This window comes from Sinohyriopsis cumingii, chromosome 11 (genome assembly GCF_028554795.1).
Source record: "Sinohyriopsis cumingii isolate HCF-2022 chromosome 11, ASM2855479v2, whole genome shotgun sequence".
NCBI lineage: Eukaryota > Metazoa > Mollusca > Bivalvia > Unionida > Unionidae > Sinohyriopsis > Sinohyriopsis cumingii.
This window is the reverse complement of record NC_142971.1, coordinates 64,068,739-64,096,583: the sequence shown is the minus strand read 5'-3', so window position 1 is coordinate 64,096,583 and position 27,845 is coordinate 64,068,739. Positions and strand designations below refer to the sequence as shown.

At 35.5% G+C, this 27,845-nt stretch overlaps 1 protein-coding gene across 1 annotated transcript in view; it reads left to right on the top strand.

Moving 5' to 3' along the window:
* The window catches only part of LOC149788584 (scm-like with four MBT domains protein 1), an 88,603-nt gene that overhangs the window by 39,325 nt on the left and 21,433 nt on the right, over positions 1-27,845 (top strand). The window contains exons 9-16 of the mRNA XM_089974639.1: positions 7,575-7,827; positions 13,001-13,083; positions 14,709-14,992; positions 17,874-17,941; positions 21,171-21,405; positions 23,916-24,091; positions 25,265-25,531; positions 26,467-26,651. Of these exons, the coding sequence (XP_089830765.1) occupies positions 7,575-7,827; positions 13,001-13,083; positions 14,709-14,992; positions 17,874-17,941; positions 21,171-21,405; positions 23,916-24,091; positions 25,265-25,531; positions 26,467-26,651 (1,551 nt within the window). The remainder of the gene's footprint in view (positions 1-7,574; positions 7,828-13,000; positions 13,084-14,708; positions 14,993-17,873; positions 17,942-21,170; positions 21,406-23,915; positions 24,092-25,264; positions 25,532-26,466; positions 26,652-27,845) is intronic.

Genomic DNA, 27,845 nt, shown 5'->3' with positions numbered 1-27,845 from the left:
ATGATTGGTAACATGTTGTTCTGCTCTGTCACATTTATCTTAAAGCTGTGCACAGTGCCACGTTGCAGTGGAACAAATATATAACTACAGTACCTGTCAATGTTCAGTATTTGACAAGAATAGATCTAACAGTTTTTCATCATTTATTAATTGTCTTATTCTTGGTTGAATTGAAATATAATCTTTGAAAATGAAGCAATATTAATGTTTTCATGTGAGTCACATTTATGGGAAATATTTTTTCATGACTGCAGTTTATTTGTTACAGTAATATTGTCACTTATTGTGAAACAAAATAATAATTTCATGTGTGAAATTGGAAAATAATAATTTCATGTGTGAAATTCGAAAATCAACTTGGTTCCTGGTTTTATTTTTTTATCTTAGAGTTCTTTGTGAATTGCGGTATATGGTGAGTTGTGTATCATTAACTCAGTGTGGTCTTTTCAGAGTTGTTTGCATTGACTATGATGAGCTGTGTATCATTGACTCAGTGTGGTCTTTTCAAAGTTGTCTGCATTGACTATGATGATCTCTGTATCATTGACTCAGTGTGGTCTTTTCAAAGTTGTCTGCACTGACTATGATGAGCTGTGTATCATTGACTCAGTGTGGTCTTTTCAAAGTTGTCTGCACTGACTATGATGATCTGGGTATCATTGGCTCACTGTGGTCTTTTCATAGTTGTCTGCACTGCCTATGATGATCTGGGTATCATTGACTCAGTGTGGTCTTTTCAAAGTTGTCTGCACTGACTATGATGATCTGGGTATCATTGGCTCAGTGTGGTCTTTTCAGAGTTGTTTGCATTGACTATGATGATCTCTGTATCATTGACTCAGTGTGGTCTTTTCAAAGTTGTCTGCATGGACTATGATGAGCTGTGTATCATTGACTCTGTGGTCTTTTCAAAGTTGTCTGCACTGACTATGATGATCTGGGTATCATTGGCTCACTGTGGTCTTTTCAAAGTTGTCTGCACTGCCTATGATGATCTGGGTATCATTGACTCAATGTGGTCTTTTCAAAGTTGTCTGCACTGACTATGATGATCTGGGTATCACTGGCTCAATGTGGTCTTTTCAAAGTTGTCTGCACTGACTATGATGATCTGGGTATCATTGACTCAGTGTGGTCTTTTCAAAGTTGTCTGCATTGACTATGATGATCTGGGTATCACTGACTCTGTGTGGTCTTTTCAGAGTTGTCTGCATTGACTATGATGAGCTGTGTATCATTGACTCAGTGTGGTCTTTTCAGAGTTGTCTGCATTGACTATGATGAGCTGTGTATCATTGACTCAGTGTGGTCTTTTCAGAGTTGTCTGCATTGACTATGATGAGCTGTGTATCATTGACTCAGTGTAGTCTTTTCAAAGTTGTCTGCATTGACTATGATGATCTGGGTATCACTGACTCTGTGTGGTCTTTTCAAAGTTGTCTGCACTGACTATGATGATCTGGGTATCACTGACTCTGTGTGGTCTTTTCAAAGTTGTCTGCACTGACTATGATGATCTGGGTATCATTGGCTCAATGTGGTCTTTTCAAAGTTGTCTGCACTGACTATGATGATCTGGGTATCATTGACTCAGTGTGGTCTTTTCAAAGTTGTCTGCACTGACTATGATGACCTGGGTATCATTGGCTCAATGTGGTCTTTTCAAAGTTGTCTGCACTGACTATGATGATCTGGGTATCATTGGCTCAATGTGGTCTTTTCAAAGTTGTCTGCACTGACTATGATGATCTGGGTATCATTGACTCAGTGTGGTCTTTTCAAGGTTGTCTGCACTGACTATGATGACCTGGGTATCATTGGCTCAATGTGGTCTTTTCAAAGTTGTCTGCACTGACTATGATGATCTGGGTATCATTGGCTCAATGTGGTCTTTTCAAAGTTGTCTGCACTGACTATGATGATCTGGGTATCATTGACTCAATGTGGTCTTTTCAAAGTTGTCTGCATTGACTATGATGATCTGGGTATCATTGGCTCACTGTGGTCTTTTCAAAGTTGTCTGCATTGACTGTGATGAGCTAACATCATTACATTACTTCTTCTGGGTAGATTCACAATTATTTACATTATTTAAAAAGTAAAAACTTCTATCTTTGTTTCATTTCTCATCATAAACTACAGTATTTGAAGCTTCTTTGCTACAGTACATTGAGCAATGTTTAATTGACTGATGTGGTGTTTTTAAAAGTAATCAGTGCTGGCTAATGCTTTGATGTGCCAAACATAATTAGGATGCACTGTCTTGGTAAATTCTGTCTTGGGTACTGAGATATATTGTAGATGTTTCATTATAGTTCAAATATAGGACCTGAACTTTCACATAGCATCTTGTGTTCAGTGTTGAATCTGAATAAATATAGTCAAATCATGGGACATTAAGAAACTCGTACACTGCAAAAGTCAAGTCATTGTCTATACAGAAGCACAGCTACATGGAGCAAGTTAAGAGATGCTGAGTATTATTTTACTGAGTGGAGAAGAATGAAAGAAAGAGCAAAGAAAATGCAGAGGACAAAGAAAACCAACAGTGAGACTAGAGCTATGTATTCAGACATGAAGATTGGAGTCCTTGAAAAGGTGATGGATAGAAGAAAACGGAATTTCAGTATCCACCACAGAGGTTTGCTCTCAAGCAATACATATTGGAAAATGGAAGAAAATAGATGACTACATGGTGTTTGTGAGCTGGGCCTCTGCATTTCTGTAATGGCACGGCTTATCAGTTTGGCTGCACGCATATAAGCCTAGAAACTGCCAGAGGATTATGAGAACAAACTGCTTGAATTCCAGCCAAATGAAACAGAAAAGATACAACAGTTGAGCCAGATAGAAAATGCTGACCTGACACTCGTGACATTTTATCTTTCATCCAACACCACTGTCCATAGGAATGGGGCCAGCAACATCAGCATAGCTACAGCTGGCAATGAGACAAACTGTTTGATGGTGATGCTTGCCTGTACTGCAAATGGTAGCCCATCTGCCCTTGTTATTTTCAAGAGAGGGGATTCCTCCAATGGGTGTAGTGTAACTAAAAGGGATCCCCGTCAGGTGCCAGGTGATTGGCTGGCTGGGTGACACATTGATGAAAGACATACATTCATTCTGCATTTCTTTTGCATATTTGCTATCATCTCATTTTTTATTTATGGCCTCAGAAAGTCTTTTTGTGTTTATTGCTTCCATTCATTTCCTTTCATTTTCTCTCATTTTGAATGAATTTACCAAAGTTGGGATTTCTCATATTTGATATTAATAAATGTTGAGAGCTATTGGTTTCATATTTTGAAAAAATACTTTAATATAGTAGAAAGTGCATAAAATTGAAAACACAAAATTGATTATACTATAAAAATATAACTACAAATGAAGTAAATATTAAAGTATAGTTGTAGTATTTGTTAGCAAATTTTCTTTTTTATTTAATTCAAATAAACATTTTACAGATACATGATGACATCACATCAGTGGCAGTTTTAGAACAATTTCACGGTTTGTAAATAGTTAACTTTGTCAGCATCAAGAATCAGATTCCTGATTATCATGGCTTTCAACTGTACAAATATAGTGGCAACCTGAAATACAGGTAAATAGGTTTCAAATCTATTTGTGAAATGTGAATTTGCATTTCATTTCAGTTATCATTAATTGTTCTGTATTTAGCATTCACGTTCTTCATTTCCTTCAAATTGCATTATCATTTATTTTGCATTCATTCAGCATTCAGTTTTCATTCTCTGGTAGAATTACCTGTTTTCATTCACTGGTAAAATTGCCTGTTTCAGATCATGTATGTAGTTATATTTTGTTATTTCAGTCACATGATACTACCATTTGATTCTTATTAAGTCATTATTGCTGGATAGTTCCAAAACATTTCACTGCATGTAATTCCCACAAAATGGTTTGAAAAATTCAATAAATTCATTAGTTTTGGTGTCAGATTTGTATGTTTTTACAAAAATGATGTGTTTGACATTATTATTTCAACAGAAGGGTCATTGTTCATTGGATATTTTAAATGTGTACTCTGATAGTGTTACAGTTTGAATTTGGGCTCATCATTTTAAGTTATTAAAAAGCCTCTGTCTCTGTTTTTTTTCTCTCTCACTCAACTTCATACTTTACTGTACCTCAACCATACATTTTAGGAAACAGTTTGAAGTTGGTTTCATAGCACCTACCGGGGCGGGGGGGGGGGGGGGGTTGGGGAGGCAAACTTTGGATTTCTGTGACATACTTACACATTAGTTTTACATTTTTTATTACGTTTTAGTTCTGGTTTTTGGCACACTGTGTCAGTCATGCTCTAAGTTTATTTCTTGTTCATGGTATAGTCATTGAATAAAAGCTCTGTTAGTACCAAACCTTTTAAAAGAAAAGGTCGCTCACTTATGTTTGTTTTACTATAGTACAAGTCACATGAGTCATGTAGGTGCATTTACTCATTTTAAATTAAATATAAATTGTTCTTTTAAAATTTCACACTAATTTTTTTAACGAAAGTCCAATCCTAATTATTGAATTCTCTGCACCTAAACTGTCACCAAGAAACTTCCATACAAAAATTATTTATCGCTATGGAATTTTATAGTTATATTAGCTTACTTAGTGGGAAATTGACAGAATGTTCTACTTTAAAGCTTATATGGTGGGAAATTGACAGGGTACTCTACTTTAAAGCTTTTAGTGGGAAATTTACAGGTGTTCACTTTGAAGCTTATGTAGTGACCTATTGACAGGGTATCTACTTTGAAGTTGATATAGCGAGAAATTGACAGGGTGGTAACTTTGTAGCATATATAGTGGGAAATTGACAGGATATTCCACTTTAAAGCTTTTATGGATGCATGGATGAAGCTTATCTAGTGGGAAATTGACATTGTATTCCACTTTGAGGCAAATGTAGTGACCAATTGACAGGGTATCTACTTTGAAGCTTATATAGTGGGATATTGACAGGGTGTTCATGTTGGAGCTTATCTAGTGGGCAGCTGACACGGTGTTCCACTTTGAAGCTTATCTAGTGGGAAATTGACAGGGTGTTTCACTTTGAAGCTTATCTAGTGGGAAATTGACAGGGTGTTCCACTTTGAAGCTTATCTAATGGGAAGCTGACAGAGTATTCTACTTTGAAGCTTATCTAGTGGGAAACTGAAAGTGTTCACTTTGAAGCTTATCTAGTGGGAAATTGACAGGGTGTTCCATTTTGAAGCTTATCTAGTGGGAAACTGACAGTATTCTACTTTGAAGCTTATCTAGTGGGAAACTGAAAGTGTTCACTTTGAAGCTTATCTAGTGGGAAATTGACAGGGTGTTCCATTTTGAAGCTTATCTAGTGGGAAACTGACAGTATTCTACTTTGAAGCTTATCTAGTGGGAAACTGAAAGTGTTCACTTTGAAGCTTATATAGTGGGAAACTGACAGGGTGTTCCACTTTGAAGCTTATCTAGTGGGAAACTGACAGTATTCTACTTTGAAGCTTATCTAGTGGGAAACTGAAAGTGTTCACTTTGAAGCTTATATAGTGGGAAACTGACAGGGTGTTCACCTTGAAGCAAATGTAGAGACCAATTGACAGGGTATTTACTTTGAAGTTCATATAGTGGGAATTTGACAGGGTGGTAACTTTGTAGCTTATATAGTGGGAAATTGACAGGATATTCCACTTCAGAACTTGTATGGATGGATGGATGAATGGACAGACAGATGGTATGCCTTCCTTGCTGCTTTGGTTTTCATGTATAAAATTTGGTAAATTAAAAGACCAGACTGTAATTCTTTATACCATCTATAGCCTTATAGCAGTCATTAAATATTTTGCACTGATCCTGTTTGCCTGTTGTAAATTTTCTCTAATGTTAAAATTCATGCTTTGTGAAAGTACTAGTAGTGTTCTTTTGATTTAACATGATATCCTTTGGTAATGTCCTAATTTTGTTACCCCTTTCACCCCCACCCCCTCAGGGGGCTTCCAGAGAAAGTTTACATGTACATTCTTCTGACAGTTTTCATTGCTCATAAATGAAAATGGTGCTGCTCAGACATCCAATGTATAGGACAGATATCAATTTTCTGCTGGGTAATGTGATATTACTGCATGTCTATCGTAATGTAACAATATGTAAAATCACATTGCATCATAATACAGCAGTGTGTAAGATCACATTACATTATAAAGGGTATTTATGCAAATATATTTGATAAAACTAAGTTACACATTACATAATGCATCAAAACTTTGAAGATGGTTTGCAGAGTCACCTCTGTCCTTCTGGTATCTATGTACTTAAGTATTAAATATGGCATAGGCCTTTATTGTACTATTTGATATGTATTAAATAGGGGCAAGACATTAATTGTACTATTCAATAAGTACTAAATAAGGGGTAGGTGTTTATTGTACCATTCAATAAGTATTAAATATGGTATAGGCATTTATTGAACTATTCAATAAGTATTAAATATGTGGTAGGCTTCTTTTGTAATATTCAGTATGTCTTAAATATTTGGTAGGCATTTATTGTACTATTCAATATGTATTAAATATGGAGTTGATGTTTATTGTACTATTCAGTTAAGATTATATATGGGGTAGGTGTTTATTGTGCTAATCCTGGCACTCTTCTTTCAAGACTTGATATTTGATTGTAACCAGAGAAAGGAAGGAAATTTGTTTGAAGAAAATATGACCAGTGTTTAAATTAGAGTGCATCATATGCACATATTTTTTTTAGTCTGGCAGAAAATCTTTAGTCATTTGGGTCATTTATGGTGTAAATTAAATGATAATGTGTCTTTGATTTTTATATTTGATTGATAATATCTGGTAAAAGGTTTAGTTGTTTCAAAATTCCTAAGCTTAAAACTGTCATTTTCCAGAAATCAAAATTTATATAGTTATATAGTTACCAAGCTTTGATTAGTTGATATCCTTTGGAGCTATGTTGTATTTGAGACATTTGATCTCAGTCACAAGCCTCACCTCATGACCATTTATGATTATTGATTGGAACTATGTTGTATTTGAGACATTGATCTCAGTCACAAGCTGCACCTCATGACCATGCATGATTATTGATTGGAAAAGTGTCAGCCTTTTGGCCCCATGGAAAACAAACTTGCAAATGAGAATTGGAAATCAATCAAATGCTAATTTGACCTAAGATTCAAAATGATCTCAGGTGGTGTTTATCAGGAATATACTATTGTTAACACTGGTATTTCACAAACCTTATCTGAAACAGAGAAGTTACTTCTCAGCAACTTTTAATCATTATGTTTTCACATTTGTGGTAGAAGGACATGCAGATTGTTTTTGTGTAGCATTGACAGGAGAATGTTAACAAAATCACCTACCAATCTTCAGTGTTAAAAAGAGGGATTAATTGCAGACACATGAACATCCCATTTCTGTGTAAAATGTGACATTTTTTGTTTTTCACTTAACCCACTTTTGAGGCAAATGTAAATGCAGAACTATATTGTAAACTGTTTTCAGAAGGTTGATATACAGGGTTGAAAAATTCTGATGTGTATAATCTCATTATAGGACCAAGAGGAAATACCCACACATCAGTTTGAGTGTGGCTGGAAGCTAGAGGCTCTGAACCCAATTGGATTGAATCAAGTGTGCCCAGCAACAGTTGTCAAGGTAATAGATAACCAGTATTTTATCATAGAGATTGATGACCTACGTGCAGACAAACCAGAACCTGTCCAGTATTGTTGCCATGCCAACATCCTTGGTCTTTTCCCTATCCAGTGGTCTCAGTCTAAAGGAATACGGCTTACACCTCCCAGAGGTAAGCTTATATGGTGAAACATTTCTGATGGGTTTAATCAGCAATGAATAGGGATTTCATTAGTATAAACAGTTGTCATACATCAAACAATGTTAGGTGCAAAAAAGAAGTTTAGAATTTTATTGTCACACTCACATCAGATTCTGTTAGGATATCATAGAAATCAGATTTTCGTTTCAATGCCAGAGGCAAAGAAAAGACATTTAATTTTTCGGTCCCTATATTGTTTCTCACCATTTTCATCTTGGCTTGATGTATAGGTGAGATATTGGTATCACGTGGCAGTGGTGTTATAACTGTGATATATAGGTGAGATAATGGTACCACACGGCAGTGGTTTCATTAACAATCTTACAATATTGTGTGAAATGTTTAGATTACTCCACCTTTCAAACATTTTGTATGTAAAGTTGTTCCATTTATCAATATTAAAAGTAAGTCGCCAGGACCAACTTTTTCATACTCATATTTGGATTGCAGCGCAGCCAAGCTCTAGCATTCTGCAGAAATCTTGTTTTGTGATATCAGGATGACCCTGCAGACCAGATTCATGTGTGAAGATGAAAGCATCTAGAGTTTACTTTACTGTGTAATTACAATTGTATTTTATATTTAAAATCATCTGTCTTTGTCTGTCTATACAAACATTATAAAAGTTGTAAAATGGCATTGGTAAAATCAATGCTTCTCTTTTGTTTTGATCTGAAATGGGTCTTCCTCATGTGTCGAAAATATTTAGAACAGTAAACAGTTCACTTCAGCACAGTGGAGCAAAACTATCCAGAATAATAGAAAGGTAAACAATTATAAAAAGAGCAGTATAGTAGAAAAATAAACTTGATATCTAAACAGGGAATCAAGTATTTATGTTTAAGGCAGTCAAGTTTGCATGGTATTTAGAAGCATGGTAGCTCTTGTAGGGTGTCCTAATTATCTATGTCATTATGATGAATAAGGGTTACATAGGGTACCTTGTAATGTGGTGATTGCATTTATTACTGATCAACGTTACACACAGGATTGTAGGACATACTTCTGTGTTCCTACTTACTTGCTTTCCATGTTCTCAATAAATCTTGCTCTAGAGGGTTGAGCAGACTGGTTTTAGATGTTTTTGTTGAGATAGTCCATGGTGTCTGATATATATATAAGAAGGGAGTTTTTGTACAAAGGTGTGAAGATAAATTTTAATAATTGTTCTGAGGTGTGGTTGCTGCCAGAGATGATGGGATTAGCATTTTTGACTAGTTTATGAATTTTAGGGAGCAGGTAGAAATTGTCAGGTTTAGGGTCAGCAAGAAGCAGATCAGCAAGGGTATCCATGTATCCTGTTTAATGCATATCCTTAAAGTGTTCAACTTGTGATCACTGCATGGATCTTATCCAGTTTTATGTTGAACCTTTCATCCGACAGTCATATTGGTATGAGTGCTGTAGTCACTTTTATTTATTACAATAATAAGACAGGACCCCTTATCAGCTGGTATCATAACAATATCTATCCCCTGAAGTATTTTTAAAGATAGTATATATTGTTGGGTTAGATTATCTGTTTTACTGTTTTACTGTGAGCTTCTGTTTGAAATGCAGTGTTATTCTCAGTAGTGAACAAGAAAACTTCCAGTGCAAAATCTTGGCTAGGACGCATAATTAGTCGGATTAAAATGAGATCTCCACTGTCCTCATGAAGATCTGACAGCATGGCTGATGTTCTGGTTACCTTTGAATTAGCCAGTGGACATGCAGCTTTCATAAATTTGAAAGTGAATCAAATTGTTTGGCACACATTGATGCTTCTCAGCTATACTGATCAGAATACAATTTCAATGTACTGGCTGATAAATTTAGTGATTATGGTCATAATATAGTCACCAGAAGTTGACCTCAAAGCATTTGCTGTCAGACCTTCACATAGGATAGTGGAGATCTGATTTTTATCAGATTGGAGACAGAAATATATACACATCGTTATCTTACCTATCTCTAGAGATGTACACACATCATTGTTTCCAGTCTCTAGAGATATACACACGTCATTGTTTTCAATCTCTGGAGATACACACATGTCATTGTTTCCAATCTCTAGAGATGTACACACATCATTGTTTCCAATCTCTAGAGATACATGTACAGTAGTCCCCCTCTTATAAGGCCACCCCTAATGCAGCAGGGAAGTGGCCTTATAATGAGGGTGGCCTTTCTGGAGGGGGATGACAAATGCGAATAGTAAATACATATGAAGAAAGTCACAAATACATTTAATTCTAAAACATTTAATATTTTTATTAAAAAATCACATGCATGTTGTGAAATAAATGTAAAACAAACTGTCATCATTTTCAAAAGAATGCTATGAATAACCACTGATATAGTTTTAAAACTGCTTTATAATTATGCTAAAGATCACATCATCTGTCACTTTGTTGGTAACAGTCTAAAACACAAACCAGTCTCGTCACAGTTAAAAATATCCTTGCTGTCATATTCCCTGCATATTTCGTTTAGTCTTTTGTTCCAATCTTCGACAACTTCATTATTAACATCAGCTGATTCTCTACTAAGGACAGAACACTTAATATTGTGTCGCACTTGAAACCTGTGCAGCCATCTGTTACTTGCGGTAAAGTCGTCATATCCCAATTCAACTGAAAAATTTTGTTACTTTTTCTTGTTATTCAAATCAGGATACAAACGTCTCCTGGCTCAAACAATCTTCCTTTCTCCATCCATTTCACCTTCCCACTTCTGCAGAATTGTTTCAATATCTTTCACGATATTGTTCATCTGAGTCTTTCTGACGTCAGTTTTCTGCAAGATTCCCCCCCCCCTTTGAGTCAGGTGAATTAATTTCACTTTCTCTTCTAAACTGAGAATTTTTCTTTTCCTAGATGACATGTTGATCTTTTTGCAGTAAGTTATTCATGTTGCCAACTACAATACTGATAAAACACTTTGGTATGCATCTAAACAAATTGCTGTGTGTTTTTAAAGGAAGTGATCTTGTCATGTGATTCGTTAGTCGCAGTCTGGTACCCTATTGTTTTTATACATTTCTTTACACTAAGTGAGAGAAGCAAAAACGGCTTCGATATGTACCATTAACATCACGCAGATTTGACCTGGCGGCCATTAGGATTCATAAATTTGACAATTATTGTCAGTAGTAATAGCCACTAATTATCATAGTGAACAAGCTCAACATCTTACTAAGGGAAGCCATAAAGGCTATCAAACCATTTTCATGCTGACTTGGGTATTGTACATTAATACTGCCACTTCTCAGCTGTTACTACTGTTCAATAATTGTAATCTTAACAATTATCAGAGTGACTAAACCGGACATCTTATGATAAAAAAGCAGTAAGGCTAATTGGATTACATATACTTACCCGTTTGTATGGATTAAAATTTGATTCTTTCTCGGTTTTTATGGAATAAATTTGGCTTCTCGTGAGGCATAAATGATATAATATTGAACTTAGTGGTACATGTACTTTACTCAACACTTCTTTCAGTAACGAAAACCTGACATGGAGAAGCAGAAATCGGATTACTTAACACACATTATGAATAAAATACTGGTTCTGGATACATATTCAAATAAAATGCGGCCGCTTGTGAGGGGTAAATTTTATATTATTGCATTAATATGCTGGTCGTGTTAGCCGGGTGGCCTTTCGCGAGGGGTACTTTTGAACACAAACTCGTTGGTGCCAACGGATTCTGGCCATAAGGAGTGGGTGGCCGCTGGTCAGGGGGGCCGTTCAAGAGGGGGACCACTGTATATACAAATCATTGTTTCCTATCCCATGAGATATACACACATAATTATGTATTCTATCCGTAGAAATATACACACATCAATATGTATCCTATCCGTAGAAATACTTACACGTCATTATATTACCTATCCCTACAGATATACACATGTCATTGTTTCCAATCTCTGGAGATATACACACAATTGTTTCCAATCTCTAGAGATATACACACATAATTATGTATTCTATCCCTAGAGATATACACACATCAATATGTATCCTATCCCTAGAAATACGTACACATCATTATATTACCTATCCCTAGAGATATACACACATCAATATGAATCCTATCCCTAGAAATACTTACACATCATTATATTACCTATCCCTAGTGATATACATTATCTTACCTATGCCTGGGGGGCCCCGAGTGGCCGAGTGGTCTAAAGCGCTCTTCGTTACGGATCACTGCCATCTCACCTCTGTCTGCGGCGGTTCGAGTCTAAGATTCAGCCAATGTGGGTATGTGAGAAAGCTTGCCAGTAGCTTCTCGTGGGTCGGTGGTTCTTCCCGGGTTCTTCCTCCACCATTAATACTGGCCGCCATGTATAGCCTATCGTGTGCTGAAAAATGGCGTTAAACCCCACAACAACAACAACAACAACCTATGCCTGGAGATAAATAAACAATTATGCTGCCTATTCCAATATATATACACATTATTTTACCTATCCCTGGAGATATACACACACTGTTATGTTACTTATTCCTAGAGAAATACACATCATTATGCTCCCTTTCCCTAGAGATACACTCATATCATTATGTTACCTTTCCCTAGAGATATACACTCATATCATTATGTTACCTTTCCCTAGAGATATACTCATATCGTTATGTTTCCTTTCCCTAGAGATATACTCATATCATTATGTTACCTATCACTAGAGATATACACCCATCACTATGTTTCGTTTCCCTTGAGATATACTCATATCATTATGTTTCCTATCACTAGAGATATACACCCATCACTATGTTTCCTTTCCCTAGAGATATACACCCATCATTATGTTACCTATCACTAGAGATATACACCCATCATTATGTTACCTATCACTAGAGATATACTCATATCATTATGTTACCTATCACTAGAGATATACTCATATCATTATGTTACCTATCACTAGAGATATACTCATATCATTATGTTACCTATCACTAGAGATATACTCATATCATTATGTTACCTATCACTAGAGATATACTCATATCATTATGTTACCTGTTATTCAGCATCTTTTGTTTTTCATGATGTTCTTGATGATTAACAGAAAGGTGTATCATTTATCAATGGATCATAGACTGAGCTGAATTTGATATGATTTCATATAACTCTTGTGCAGGTTGGGACCGACCAGAGTTCAACTGGACAGAGTACCTCACATACTGTGGTGCCAAGGCTGCCCCAGAAAAGTGTTTTAATCTGGTGAGTTTACAGTACTAGAGTTTAACTGTCCTTTTACTACAGTGTTTTAATATGGTGAGTTTACGTTACTAGAATTTAACTGTCCTTTTACTACAGTGTGTTAATCTGGTGAGTTTACAGTACTAGAATTTAACTGTCCTTTTACTACAGTGTTTTAATCTTGTGAGTTTACAGGACTAGAATTTAACTGTCCTTTTACTACGGTGTTTTGATCTGGTGAGTTTAACTGTCCTTTTACTACAGTGTTTTAATCTGGTGAGTTTATAGTACTAGAATTTAACTGTCCTTTTACTACAGTGTTTTAATCTGGTGAGTTTATAGTACTAGAATTTAACTGTCCTTTTACTACAGTGTTTTAATCTGGTGAGTTTACAGTACTAGAATTTAACTGTCCTTTTACTACAGTGTTTTAATCTTGTGAGTTTACAGTACTAGAATTTAACTGTCCTTTTACTACGGTGTTTTGATCTGGTGAGTTTAACTGTCCTTTTACTACAGTGTTTTAATCTGGTGAGCTTATAGTACTAGAATTTAACTGTCCTTTTACTACAGTGTTTTGATCTGGTGAGTTTAACTGTCCTTTTACTACAGTGTTTTAATCTGGTGAGTTTATAGTACTAGAATTTTACTGTCCTTTTACTACAGTGTTTTAATCTGGTGAGTTTACAGTACTAGAATTTAACTGTCCTTTTACTACAGTGTTTTAATCTGGTGAGTTTATAGTACTAGAATTTAACTGTCCTTTTACTACGGTGTTTTAATCTAATGAGTTTAACTGTCCTTTTACTACACTGTTTGAATCTGGTGAGTTTATAGTACTAGAATTTAACTGTCCTTTTACTACAGTGTTTTAATCTGGTGAGTTTAACTGTCCTTTTACTACAGTGTTTTAATCTGGTGAGTTTACAGTACTAGAATTTAACTGTCCTTTTACTACAGTGTTTTAATCTGGTGAGTTTATAGTACTAGAATTTAACTGTCCTTTTACTGCAGTGTTTTAATCTGGTGAGTTTATAGTACTAGAATTTAACTGTCCTTTTACTACAGTGTTTTAATCTGGTGAGTTTATAGTACTAGAATTTAACTGTCCTTTTACTACAGTGTTTTAATCTGGTGAGTTTACAGTACTAGAATTTAACTGTCCTTTTACTACAGTGTTTTAATCTGGTGAGTTTACAGTACAAAAATGTAACTGTCCTTTTGCTACTGCTCCTTATTGATCTGTCTTGAAAGGTCTAATTTTATAGATGAAAGGTTTATGGAAAACTTTTAAAAAATTATATTTCAATTATTTTTCAGTCAGTGAAAAATCATTTTATGTCATTTTATTTCTAAGAAGCACCAACTGTTAATTCTGAATTTTTTTCCAGCTCACATTTTTTGAAGCACAACACATGTCTATCCATACACACCCTAGATTAAGGTCATTGTAGATGTTTTCTTTTGAAGTTTTTTGTTAAAGTTCCTACATGATGATAAAACTAGAAGTCTAACCTGGCAAGGGAACCACTTGCTTGATAAATTGCTAATAACAGGGAAGATCATAAAGTTTGTCTGTAGAAATTTCTATATTTTTCTTTTTTTAATTTTGTTGAAATTTTTATTTTTATTTTTTGGCTTTATAGGACTTTCCTGACCATGAATTTGAGAGAGGTTTGAAACTAGAGGCAGTGAACCCAGAGAACCCTAATCAGATCTGTGCTGCAACACTAACCAAGATTGTGGGACCTTTGTTATGGATACACCTTGACAATAGCACCAGGATTGTGGCCAGTCACATAGAGGATGTGGAGTCACACAACCTGTTTCCTGTCGGGTGGTGTGAGAGTAATGCTTACCAACTAAAGCCACCCAGAAAGAGTGGATTTCACCATCTGAATCCAAATCGAGTGGCTGTGGTACATCCAGAGTAAGTGTATGACAGGTCTTTTGGACAGTGAGCTTCATGGATGAGCTGATATCGTATACTATTAAAATAGAGTTTTGATGTGAAACAGATTGTGCTTGCATTTTGTTTCAGAAGCACAGTAAATATTTTGACATTAATAATATGTCTCATAGTTTGATCTCTAAAGTGACTGAAGACAGTTTGATGTTTTTATTTTTGTGCTTTTTGGGGAAAATGTAGAGATAGTGTGATGCTTATGGTCTGTTCATTCATTCGTGCATGTGTGTTTGTAATGTCACACAACTACTACACAGGTCAAGACTTAAAGCCTTTGGATATGATATGGGGTGGTCTGTAGATGTTTACTATGGTTTTAGAATATTGATGCAGCTCTTCAGAGTTGAACTAAGGCAGTAGGGATGGTTTTACATATATTTAAAATAACTCACAAATTATGGGACCAACATGTCTGAAAATTGGTGTTGTGATCACTGCTGATGCAAGTGTCAACACATGCTAGGGGTAGTAGGCATAGAGTATTGCTTATGGGTCTCAGTGTCTTGTACAATCTACTATTGTTTATTGATGTCTGCTGCATCAATTTAATCAGATTTACCTGAATGTCAGATAAAGGAATGCAACCTAAAGATCTTGAACATGTTATTTTTTAAGTATGATTGCAAGTACAATAAACAGAGGTGCACAAGATAAGTTTCATCAGGAAATGTGTGTCCAGGTACAACAAAAAAAGGTGTATACAAGAAATCGCTAATAAGGATTTATTTTTGTGTGCAGGTACAACAAATAGAGGTGTATACGAGAAATCGCTAATTTGGATTTATTTTTGCAAGAGTAACTGTCACACTTCCCCATAATAACATTTGGTGATTCATTGTTGCATCACAAAGCAGATGTCAACATTTCCAGTGTTACATTATGTTGTCAATTATTTCTTAGCAACCAATGCAGTTCTTTGCATTAAAAGCTTTGGTTGCTGTACATTGACTAATGCTTGATTTTAAATACAGCATTGTCTGTCTGTACAACATTGTAAACCAGCTAGCTTTTGTAAGCTGTTGTGACTTGGCTTTCCTGTATATGCCAAAGGTCAAAGTATTTAATTCTAAGACCACCCAAAAGTAACCCATGTAATATATATATGAAGTTTCAGAAATGCTTCGAAAATTATGCTAATACAGAAAAACTGACTTATAGTTTGCTTTGATGTCAGTGACCATTGTTCAAAACTATGGTAATCATGCTAATAGTATGGAGTGAAAGGCAGTTATACATCAAAGTATTGGTATAGTTGCTGGTCAAAATTTCCTCTTAACCCAAACCAGTTTCATGCTTTCAGTGGTCATCTGAACTGTATTGCTGTCAGAAACCAAGAGACAAATCTGTCAATATAAACAATGGCAATGCCGAAACATCCCGCTTTCCATTGTGCAGGAAATTATGATTTCATTCAGCCAAAACTCGAAAGTAAAATAGATTGATGATGTTCTTAGTTGATCTGTATTCAGAATTTTAGCCTTATTATTACCATTCTTTCATGAACATGTAACAATTATGCAAGTTATGTGCTTTGCACAATTGAACATGTGTACCTTTTCATAACGATTGCCTTAATTTGTATCATTGCTTATATCATTGATAAAGAGTAATATGACATGGAAAAAATTATTTTTTCATGTCCCAAGATTTATGGCTGTTATGGTAGTCAAACAAAAGTCTTAAAAACTTTCAAGTTTAGACCTTTGCCCACGGAAAAGCCAACACCTCCCCTTCTTCCATGCCCTTTTTTCCTAAATTATTTGGCTTATATGCAAACATATATGGTAGTTCAGTAAATCAACGCTTCAAACCAAACCAGTATTGGTATTGATGGATGGTTTGGGGGATGATCTCACCTATTCATACAACATTGAAATTATTGCAGACAGATCTGTCCTCAACACAAGAGTTCACAGACTGAAATTTTTTGGACATCAATATTCTCACAGCTCTTGAGTTGTGGTCAGTTAAATGGGTCTTTTGGCAATTTATACACCATATTTCTGCATCAGATCCAGTGTTTGACAACTTTTAAATCAATGTGGAATAACAGAACTCTTCTCTCTTGTCACCATTTTAAATTACTGGACTATTAGGTGGATTATCATTTGTTCAGTCATTTTCGAGAAACCAATCAGATGTAACTTCAGTCATTTGAAATGTGGATTTGTCATCACAAGAAAAATCCACAAATACTCCAGTCACAGCATCAAAACCAAAGTTTCAAATGAGTGAAATCACATCTGATTGGTTCCATGATATTGATTGAGAAGTTGATTATCAACCGTTATAGCCCATTAATTCAAAATGGCATGGGGGTTTGGGTAGGGGTAGGGGGGTGTTTTTCCACATGGAATTATAAGTTATTAGACATTGGATTTAATGCGGAAATATGTTGTACAAATTGCAAAATGGCCTCTTCCATCATCTGCAACTCAAGAGTCATGAAAAATACTGGTAAGTGTCTGAAAATGGTCAGTATTTGCAGTGATGTGTTGCAGTTAGATCTGTCTACAAAATAATTTCATTGTTATATAAATAGATGTGATCAGACCATCCATCAGCACTATTATAGGCATGGAGGCTGATTTATTGGACTATATTTCCAAGATCCCATGTTATCATTGAGTGAAGTAATGTCCCCAAATTTTTACATTCTCCAAACAATGGTTTCCAAACACATGTTCCTGTGTAGTCCCCTGCCAAACAAATTATAATTAATGGGTCTCGATCACTAATAGTTAAAGTTATATAAATATGAAAGCAGAATAAACAGAGGAAAGATTAATGTTGGGTAGATCATGTAGATTTATCTTAGTTGCAGAAATATATTGTGTGTTTTCAGGATGGCTCGTAATGCAGAAGAGTTCCGATCAGAGACATATTCACATGTCAGATGTGGTTCAGCAGGAGGTAAGAATAGGTGGAAAGTACAGTGATGATAATTTGTGAAAAATGAAAGAAGAAAAAATTACTGAAAGTCCTCATTAACACTACCTGAAGTTACTGAATTGCTGATCCCTTATTGATAGGAATTTCTTACTATGAAATAATATCACCATTGCTTATAAATCTGTATCCCCATACCAATTATGTTGGGAGACACATACCTTTTATCCCATTTGTTTGTTTATTTGTTTTATGTTCATTCATTTGTTCATTACTCTGTCAATATCTTGGATTCAATGTCATCTACACTTGTGAAATTTGATGTGTGGATAAAACGTTGATGCATCTCAAGAAGAGTAACTCTGCCCGTACAACTGTGACCTGCTTCATGATGTTGAAGGCTGCCTTTGTAGATGAAGGTCTGTGTTCTCAACAGGCCTTCTGTAGACAATGTTTCTCATTCAAAAGTCTCTATATGGCAGTACTGATGACAGCAATAGCTTCAAGCAAGGAAGTGTGTTGTTTCTGACCCTCTATCATCATGATGTTCTTTGCAGCAGTGCTTATTGATACCGTCTGTAACTGTGACACTGAGATCGACATCAGATACAAGACTGATGGCAAGTTCTTCAATCTGAGGATTGTACAGGTGAAAATGAAGTTACAGGGATTGACTGCTCATGATCTCATTTGCTAAGGTCTGTTCTGAATGCCAAATCTGAGTTTGACATGCAACTCCATATGGTCCATTTCTTCTCAGTTTGTGACAATTTCTGTCTCACAGTCCATATCACAAAGACAGTGGTGATTAAAGCTTACGTAGAACCTACCATTACAGCGAATGGCTAAATCTTCGTGGCAGTGGATAAGTTTTCCAATCTCGCAGCACAATGTCATGCAGTGTGCAACAATGATGAAACCAACACCAAAATTGCTCAGATGTGTGGGCTTTAGCAGACAATATGCAAATGTGTATGAGTACAGAGGCATCAGTCAGAATACAAAACTTTTAGTCATTGTGTTGTCTACCATCTGTATGCTTGTCAAACCTGGATAGTGTACAGATGCCATGCCAAGAAACTTAACCATTTTCACATGGGCTGCCTGAGGAAACTCATGATGATAAAATGGCACAACAGGGTCCCAGATATTGAGCTACTTGCATGTGCAGGCATTCCTTGCATCAATACTTTTGCTGATGAAATCACATGATATGGGCAGGCCATGTCATGAGGGAGTAAGCATAGTGAATTCTAAAGAAGATATTCTGTGTTGCTGAAAGCAGAAAAGTGATCTCAGGGTGTTCAGAAGAAATCTTTCAAAGATTCCATAAAGTCAAACTTGAATACTTCAACACTGACCTAGAGTCTTGGGAAGATCACACACATGATCGCTAAATCTGGTGGAGTCTCATCCATACTGGAGCTATAGACTCTAAACAAAGGAAAATTGCATAGTGCAGAAGCGCAAGCAGAATAAATCTCAAAACTGCAGCAAGTCCTTTATTGATCAAGCAAACCCAGGTGGCATCTCCTATGAAGTGTACCACAAACAGTTTAGAGCACAAATTGGTCTGATCAGCCTTTCACATACTTGCAGGAACCAAATCAGTTTGTAATGTTATGGTCATTTACAAACTGGAAGGAAAAACAACACTGGGTAATTTTATGCAAGGCATTATGGATGACTGGTAGTAGGTCATCATTAACAAATATTTTTCTTGATACAAGGGGTGAGATAGTTGAAATTAAGCATGGTGGCAGATTAAGTCACACTACATTGAAGGTTATTCACATTGACCTACAATAATGGCTTAATTCTGCAGGGATTTCCATGATTGTTATCAGCTGAAGATGATACTTACCATAATTACCAAATTCATTTGCTTAATATAACTACTCTCATGTTGTTAAGGCCTGTCATTGTCATTTTATAAGTTAGTTAACTATTTTGTTCAGCAGACTTGAAGGCTGTGCCTGTTTGACCCTTAAATGGGCTTGACATATGTACAAAGATTAATAAATTACAACAACAGTTTTTAAAAAATCTTTCTCTTTAACAGAACTAAACTAATTTAAAATTGAGAGGATCTGATTTGTATTTTATATATTTATAATTTGTGGCAAACTTATGGCTCAGTGTGTGATAATAATTTCAGCTTACATGGTTCAAAATATGAAACAAGAGCATCCAACCAACAGGCTGCACAAGTATGCAAACATCCAACCAACAGGATGCACAAGTATGCAAACATTCAACCAATAGGCTGCATGAGTATGCACTTTGGAAATAAATCAGTATCATGCATCTTGAAATTCTAATGGCTCTTGCCAGACATTTCTTCTCAAAACTTATCATGGCTGCCAGATATTTGTGAAATCTATTATAAAAACATTCCATGGAGGTGTAAAAAGTTTGTTTTATTTAAGGAAATATGGATGTATTTAAATACTTAATGTTATTGTTCTTGTGAGTTTTTAGTTCATGATAGGCTATACATAGTATCCAGTATAACTGGTGGAGGAAAAACCTGGGAAAAGTCTGGTATGAACCACTGTCCCATGGGAAGCTACTGGCAAGCTTTCTGGCATAACCACATTGTCTAAGCCCAAGATTCAATCCCATGTAGACAGAAATGAGATGGCAGTATTCGGTAAAGGCATGTGCTTTAGACCATTCTCCTGCCAAGGGCCCCAATTACCTAATGTACTGGAAAATGTGTCATTTTCCTCTATGGATTTGCTTTTGTTTCATTTTTGTTAATTATCCTTCTATGCTTTACTAGTTTTTTTTAAGAAACTGTTTGTCAAAAAAATATTTCTTCTGAAGACAATTATAGGGTCCAGGGAAAAAAGCCTCACACCTATACTGTCCTGTACTTAGTGGCTTCCCAGTATTTAAGCAATTGGGAAAACACAGTGACTAAGCAGTTGTATGGGACAATTTATTGACACCTTATGACCAATGTCTGACATATCAAGTTAGCCAAATGGTCATTTCAGCTCTTTGCCAATCATGTCTGGCAAATATGGCAAATTCCTTCATTTAACCCATTAAGTAATATTATATCAAAGCTTATGTATTTGTGATTACCATTTATGATTTATATCAAATCTCCTTATTGAATCAGATAATCTTAGTGATTATTTAAAAATTGTTTAAAATTTTAATCATGACTTATAATCCTCTAATAATCCTCATGCATCTTTCATACTACACAGTTTATTGATTTACAGAATCTTTATGTTTATAGGTTACTGGTGCCCCAAATTATACTTCAACCATCGCTGTTTCTCGGGCCCATACTTGAGTAAGGGAAGAATTGCAGAGCTTCCAAAGTGTGTTGGACCTGGACCCATTAATCTGGTGCTAAAAGAGGTGCTATCAATGCTGGTCAATGTGGCATACAAATCATGCCGTGTGCTTAAGGAACTGCAGCTTGAGGGCAGTCCTAACCCAAGGATGCTACAGACAACACTCAAAGCCAAGTAGGGCAAAAATTATGTCATTCTTTTAGATTTCTCAACAGTATGATCACCTATCAATAGATTTTTATGCAGCAATTTTGAGGGTTTTTTAAAAACTTTTAAACACAGTTTCTTCCCGTGGTCATATTGTTCCAAAATGAAAATGGTACTGCAGGACATAAAGAATGACCACCACGTCTGTGGTCTTAAAAATCTTTGTTATCAGAACTTTTTCTGAATGGATGGTCATATTAACATGAGATTTTCACTTCTTAAATTGTCTGCTAGGTTCTAAATGAAAATGGTGATGTGACATCCAGTATGGCCACCACATTGGCCATATTGAAAATTCTTAAGAATGGTAAGTCATATCAACATGGGGTCTCCACAAGAAGACTTTATCTAATATCTGTTTTGGTACTAAGTGAAAATGTTGCTGCTTGGACATGCAATATACCAAACAGTGGCCATCTTGAAAATCTTATTATTGTTTTCCTGACTGGATAGTTTTATTAACATGGGATTGTCACTAAAAGACCTTTATGACAGTGTTATGTATTGTATGTCTGATACGGCTGAGATGGAAGCTATCTTGAAAATCTTTTTATCAATACTTCCCCAGAATGGAAAGTTATATCAACATGAGATTTTCGCCTGAAGACTTCTGATGATGTCTGTTTGGTCCTAAATGAAAATGGTGCTGCTGAGACATACAATTATGGGTGACAAAGTGTCCATCTTGAAAAGCTAGGTATTGTTATTCCTCCTGTATGGAAAGTCATGTCAGCATGGAGTTTTCACAAAAATACTTATTATGTTTAGTTGGTCCAGAATGAAAAAGGTACTGATCTTTGACATCAACATACCCAATAAAGCAACCATCTTGAATACCTTTTTATTGCTACAGTATGAAAAGTCCCATCATCATGGGGTTTTCACAAGAACACCTCCTATGATGTCTAATTGGTCCCCCCGAAAAATTACTTTAATCTGGCATCCAATATTGTTGACACTGGCTTTCTTGAAAATATTCTTTTTGCTGGTCCTACAGGGATGGTGATATCAACAGTGTGAGTAGGATTACTGCTGTCATGATAATCTTGTTGTTGATACTTATCTTTGAGAGGAAGTCATCTCAATGCAGGGTTTCTGCAGGAAGACTCTTGGTGATATCTGGTTGATTCTAGATTAAAATGATGCCAATCAGTCTCCAATATGGCTTTCATGATGTCCATTTTGAAAATCTGAAAATCTTATTATTGCTTCTACACCCGAATGGGTGGTTATATTGACATCAGGTTTTCACCGATAGACTTTTAATGATATCTACTTGATTCTGAATTAAAATGTGCTGATCTTGCACAAATGTTAGTTAGGTAATTTTGTTTCATTTTGGCTGATCTTGCTATCATTGTGGAAGTTAAATAGCAGTTTGCATAATAAAAAATAAAGCTACAGTCAGACCTGTTGAGAATCACAGGTTTTGTATTGTTGAAAAGAGTACTCCCACTTGAAAAACATTGAAAAACTTAATGTTTTTAAATACAAGATAAAACAAGTTATATAAATTATGAAAATAGTACAATTTGGGAATTACATTTACTAGTTTAAATTTTGAAGCAGAAGAAAATATATAAAATAAAACTATCTTAAAAATATATATTATTTTATTTTATCATGGGTGTATTCATTATTTTATTGCATTATAATTAGTTGCAGTTTATTTTAGTCTTATAATTGATATTGTTTGCCTTTAATAAAATTCAAACATGATAACATGAAAAATAACCCTTTTCTCCAGAACTACTTACAGATTTAATCACTGTCATTAACTCACATATAAAGATTCTCCAATTTTCTGGGTGCCAATCCTATAAATATTGATCTTGAAACAGAATTTTAAAAATAATCCAAACAAACAAATTCCAGATTTGTTGAATATTATGCCAACATTTTATTTTGTTGTAAGAGTTAATGCCCATTATTGAACTTTAGTTCTGTGCAATGTATAACATCATATTCTGAATGTGGCAATATGTGCAGGTGTTAGTGGTGCTTGCTGTGGAACATTGTACATTTAATACCTGTCACCAAAAGACATGCGTGTTATTTTATTTGCACTATTTTCTTAGGAGTTATATGCTTTCATTTAACTTATGGATTCATTTCCATCATGGGTAAAGGATGAGGCAGAGGTATATTCACATAAACAAATTGCTCACCATTCCTCTAGTTTGTTTGGAAAAAGAACAAAATAAATAATTATTGCCATTAGTGGGTGGGTGTGGGAGAGAGATTTGAAACACACAAAGCCATGGAGTGACATAGAGACAGAATTGGTGGGGGGAGAAAGGAGGCCTTTGTCATATTTTTATATTTAACAACTGAATAAACCAGGAAAATTTGTTATTCACAATTAATTGTTACACTCCATTGATTAAAGACATCATGAGGAATTTGAAGCAGGATTTCATTATTATTATTATATAAAGCTTTAATTTCATCACATCGGCTGTATTTTTTAAAACTAGGTACCGAGGTAAATCATACTGTGCTACTGTGGAAATGTGCCACACATCTGATCAGGTGGAGGAGTTTTGCAGACAAGTATGTATCAAGCTAGATGCCTGTCCTTATCTCTTCAGTCCTCACTTCATTGAGGGAGAATGTCCTGAGAACTGCCAGCAACTGACCAAGACAAAGTACAGTAAGTATAGGTGAAATTTGTTTGACTGGTCTAGTGGTGTAACTTGTAAGAAGCAGCTGTAATGAAATGATAGGCATTTCTAAACCATCTCTCATTCTGTGCCACATTTATCATGATTGAAGTTCGAGTCTGGCCATGAGCATGCAATAAAAAAATTTAAAGTGTCATTTGGTGAACATCTGTGATTGTGTGTGCAAGCATAGTTTTGATGCTTCCGAAGACTTTTCCCAAATCAACACACAGAAAAACCAAACAGTTTATGGTCACACTTTTTAGCACTTGTGTTGAAGAACTACGAAGAATGACACAATGCTGGGCTTAATTGTTGAAACATCTGCCCATGAGATGTCTTGAGCATAAAATGTGGTTAGACTGAAAATTTCAAGTTAGTCTATTTTTTATACTCTTTCTGAGATTTAGCATGTGCATAATTATTAGAAAGGTTTCATGCCTCAAGAGTAGGTTACGTGGTTGAAGATCCTAATTAGTCCCCATTATTCACCAACTGTCGATGCTGAAAACTTGAATTCTCATTTGAGACTTCATTATTAGATACCATAAATATAAATAACAGTCTTTTCACAAGAGATCATGTTTGTTAGAGTAATAGTTTACATATATGAAACAAACTAGCAACACTACAAAACCAGCTTTAACTAGCCTAAGCACTTCTAGAATCTACAGGTCCCTTTGTCATTGATGAACACTAATAAAAAGACACAAAGCACAACATTTTTATGTTGGCATTTTCCTTGATTGTTTAGATTTGATAAGAGACCCATAGGTCCAGAAATATTTGGTTTTGTTGTTTATGACACAGTAAAACCATTGAAGGTTATATTATGCTGAGACCAGTGAAGTGCCTAAGAGTAGATAATCCAGACATGCGTGCATGTGTGTAAAATTCACTATTTGTGCAAATGTTTTTGGGACTTGGTAATGGCAAGGATAAACAAAACATGTGGATATTTGAAGTTGAGGAGCCGAGACTCAACTGTAGATTACAAAAAATTAATCAATGTTGCCAAAATATATTTTTTTTCTTAAGTTGTATTATTTGTGTTTGCAAAAAACAGTAGTTGCAAATATATAGTACAAATATAACATTTGGTTGATTTGTTTAAGTCAGTAATCCAAGAAAATAACTCATAGATGACCATTTGTTTCTTCCAGATTACTATTATGGTAAGAAGATAAAAAAGGTGGGTCGCCCACCAGGGTCTCGCTCAGGCTTACCGCCTAAATTTATGAGGCCTCCAGGAAAACGTGGTCGGAAGCGGAAGAGGTTCCATTTAATCCACAAGAAGACACATCCCTCACTCCAGGCATCAATTTCTCAGACCAAACAAGAAGAAGATAAATGTAGTGAATCCAGTGACACTAAAACCAATGACAGCTGGAGGTCTACAGAGTCAAAGGAAAAAATAGAGAATGGTGATGGTATATATCAGTTATGAACTATTGGAATATTTGTCTTGAAATTGGCTCTCAGTAATTCTGGTATTATATATTTATCATCACATACATCCCACAACAAAAATTTCAAAAGTTTCGGTTGATCCAGCTAGGGACAGGTACACAGATGTGTACTTTAAACTACAGCACAGTCTCCCATGATAATGGTCTCCTCCCCTCATCAGATGCTTCTCACGTCCAGCCAGTGTTTAGCCGTACCTCCTGTTGATACCTGTTATATTTTATGTCCCTACCAACTACCATCATTATCGAGCTAAAATATCACACCCACCCCTTGCTGTTAGGTAATGGGAGCTAACACTATGTTTCTACTGTAAGAATTTTGTAGATGTTTTTTCAAAGGGTGTTAAACTTACACCTATCCATGCATAATGTAATATTTTTAACTTAATACCCATATTACTGATTTCAGATAAACTTTATAACTACTGACCAGCATGTTCAGTTAATACTTGGTTTGATTGTCTAGAAGACACTGAACTTACTTGTTTAAGGTGGTCTCTCAGAATATTCAATAGAATAAGAACCATTTGTGAAAGTTCAGTCCTATTGACCTAACCAACAGAATGTTTTGCATTCATGGCTTGAAAATGAATAAGGACCATATATAAATTTTCTTGTTGCTGTACATCAAGACACAGAAAATATTGATCAAAGTGGTAAACTGAAAAACCAGTAAAATGATAAATTTGAATCGTGTCATTATGCATGTGGCTTTTGTCACATTTGGCTAAAGGGGCATCAGTTGCAGATCTAAATGGTTTTCCTCCCTTGAGGATTTTTTTGAACTGTGCTTGTTACAGTAGTTATTATATTTGTTTTTTTTTATATAAAACACTGTTGTCACATGACATTATAAATACATTGCTTATTTCACATGTTTATATCTATGTTTCTAGTGTCCATGAAGGTCGGTGTGAAAAGGAAATATACTCATCACCTACCCCCACCCTCAGACATAAAAACTCGTGGTGCCAAACTACCCAAATACAGTTTTGAGAGGAAAACTCACAAGAAGGTGCTGATACCCAATAGTCCTCCGCCACAAGAAAGGTTGAAGTTGAAATCACTTGAAAGAAAAGTGGTGGGTATCTCCCAAAAGCTTTTTTTGTTTACAGGGCATCTATCGAAATAAAGAGACCAATCTGACATGTTCAGTAAAAATCCAAACAGACTAATCAGACTTATTTTCATTAAAGAAAGAGGGGAAAAATTACATAAAATATCAGAATAACAGACTGCTGAAGAGACTAAAACGTCTTTCTCATTACCTCGCCTTGACCACCACTAGTTTTTAAGCTTTTGATCAGTCTTATCAACATAGTCCTGCAGGACCTCCCAAAATCCTTTGGATATCTTTGTGGTTTTGACCCCATCTACCCAGAAAATTGCTCTATATGAGTGTAGTAAGGTTTTCACTACATGTGGCAGATGTAACTCATGATCAGTGTTAATGTAAATTTGTATGCATTTGTGGACTTTATTCTGCGCCTATGTTCCAATACAGTATGGTTGGTACAGGTATTAGCAATTTCTTGGAGACACCGCAATACATTTAGGGATGGGTTTTACATGGATATGGACAAAAGTATTAAAGAGGATGACCTGCACTGCGTCATGAGGGATAATTTCAGTGCCTCGGCAGTCTCGCCACTTCCAAATAAATCATTAGATTTGGCAGATTAAGAGGAACTTACATCCTTCTGCTTCACAATCAGAGTAGAATATTTCAGACCATGATGCAAATAATATCAGTGATCCATGAAATTCTAAAGCATTTTTTTAGAAAATGAACTACCAGCAGTTATTTTCATGGTACAGAACACATTTACCACCTAGCTACTGACACTAGGTAATAAATTGCAGCAGATAATATCACTACCAAGCTGTTCTACAAAATGGACAAGAATGTCGATCATGCCACCTTGAAGCTCATTTGTAATATCGTGGCAACATCTTAAGTTTGTGAGCATACAGGGTTGGCGCATTGCTTAGCGTGAAAGTGGTGTCATCTTGTGATGGTCAAGGGAAGGTAATGGGTAAGAGTTTCTTCCCATTGTGTATATGGTATAAAGATGGAAAAGATGAACGTTTCATCTTGTCAGAAGGGCTGGGGTTGGAAGGTAGCAGTTTATTTAGTTATCAATGTTTATGTTGATGAGCAAGTATTCTTCGAAAATATAATTTACTGCAAAATTTGCTGTCTCTAGTTTGCAATAGCTCTCAGTCTTCTGATGTATTATTGTAATTGAAAATGTGGGGAACCATTGCAATTCAG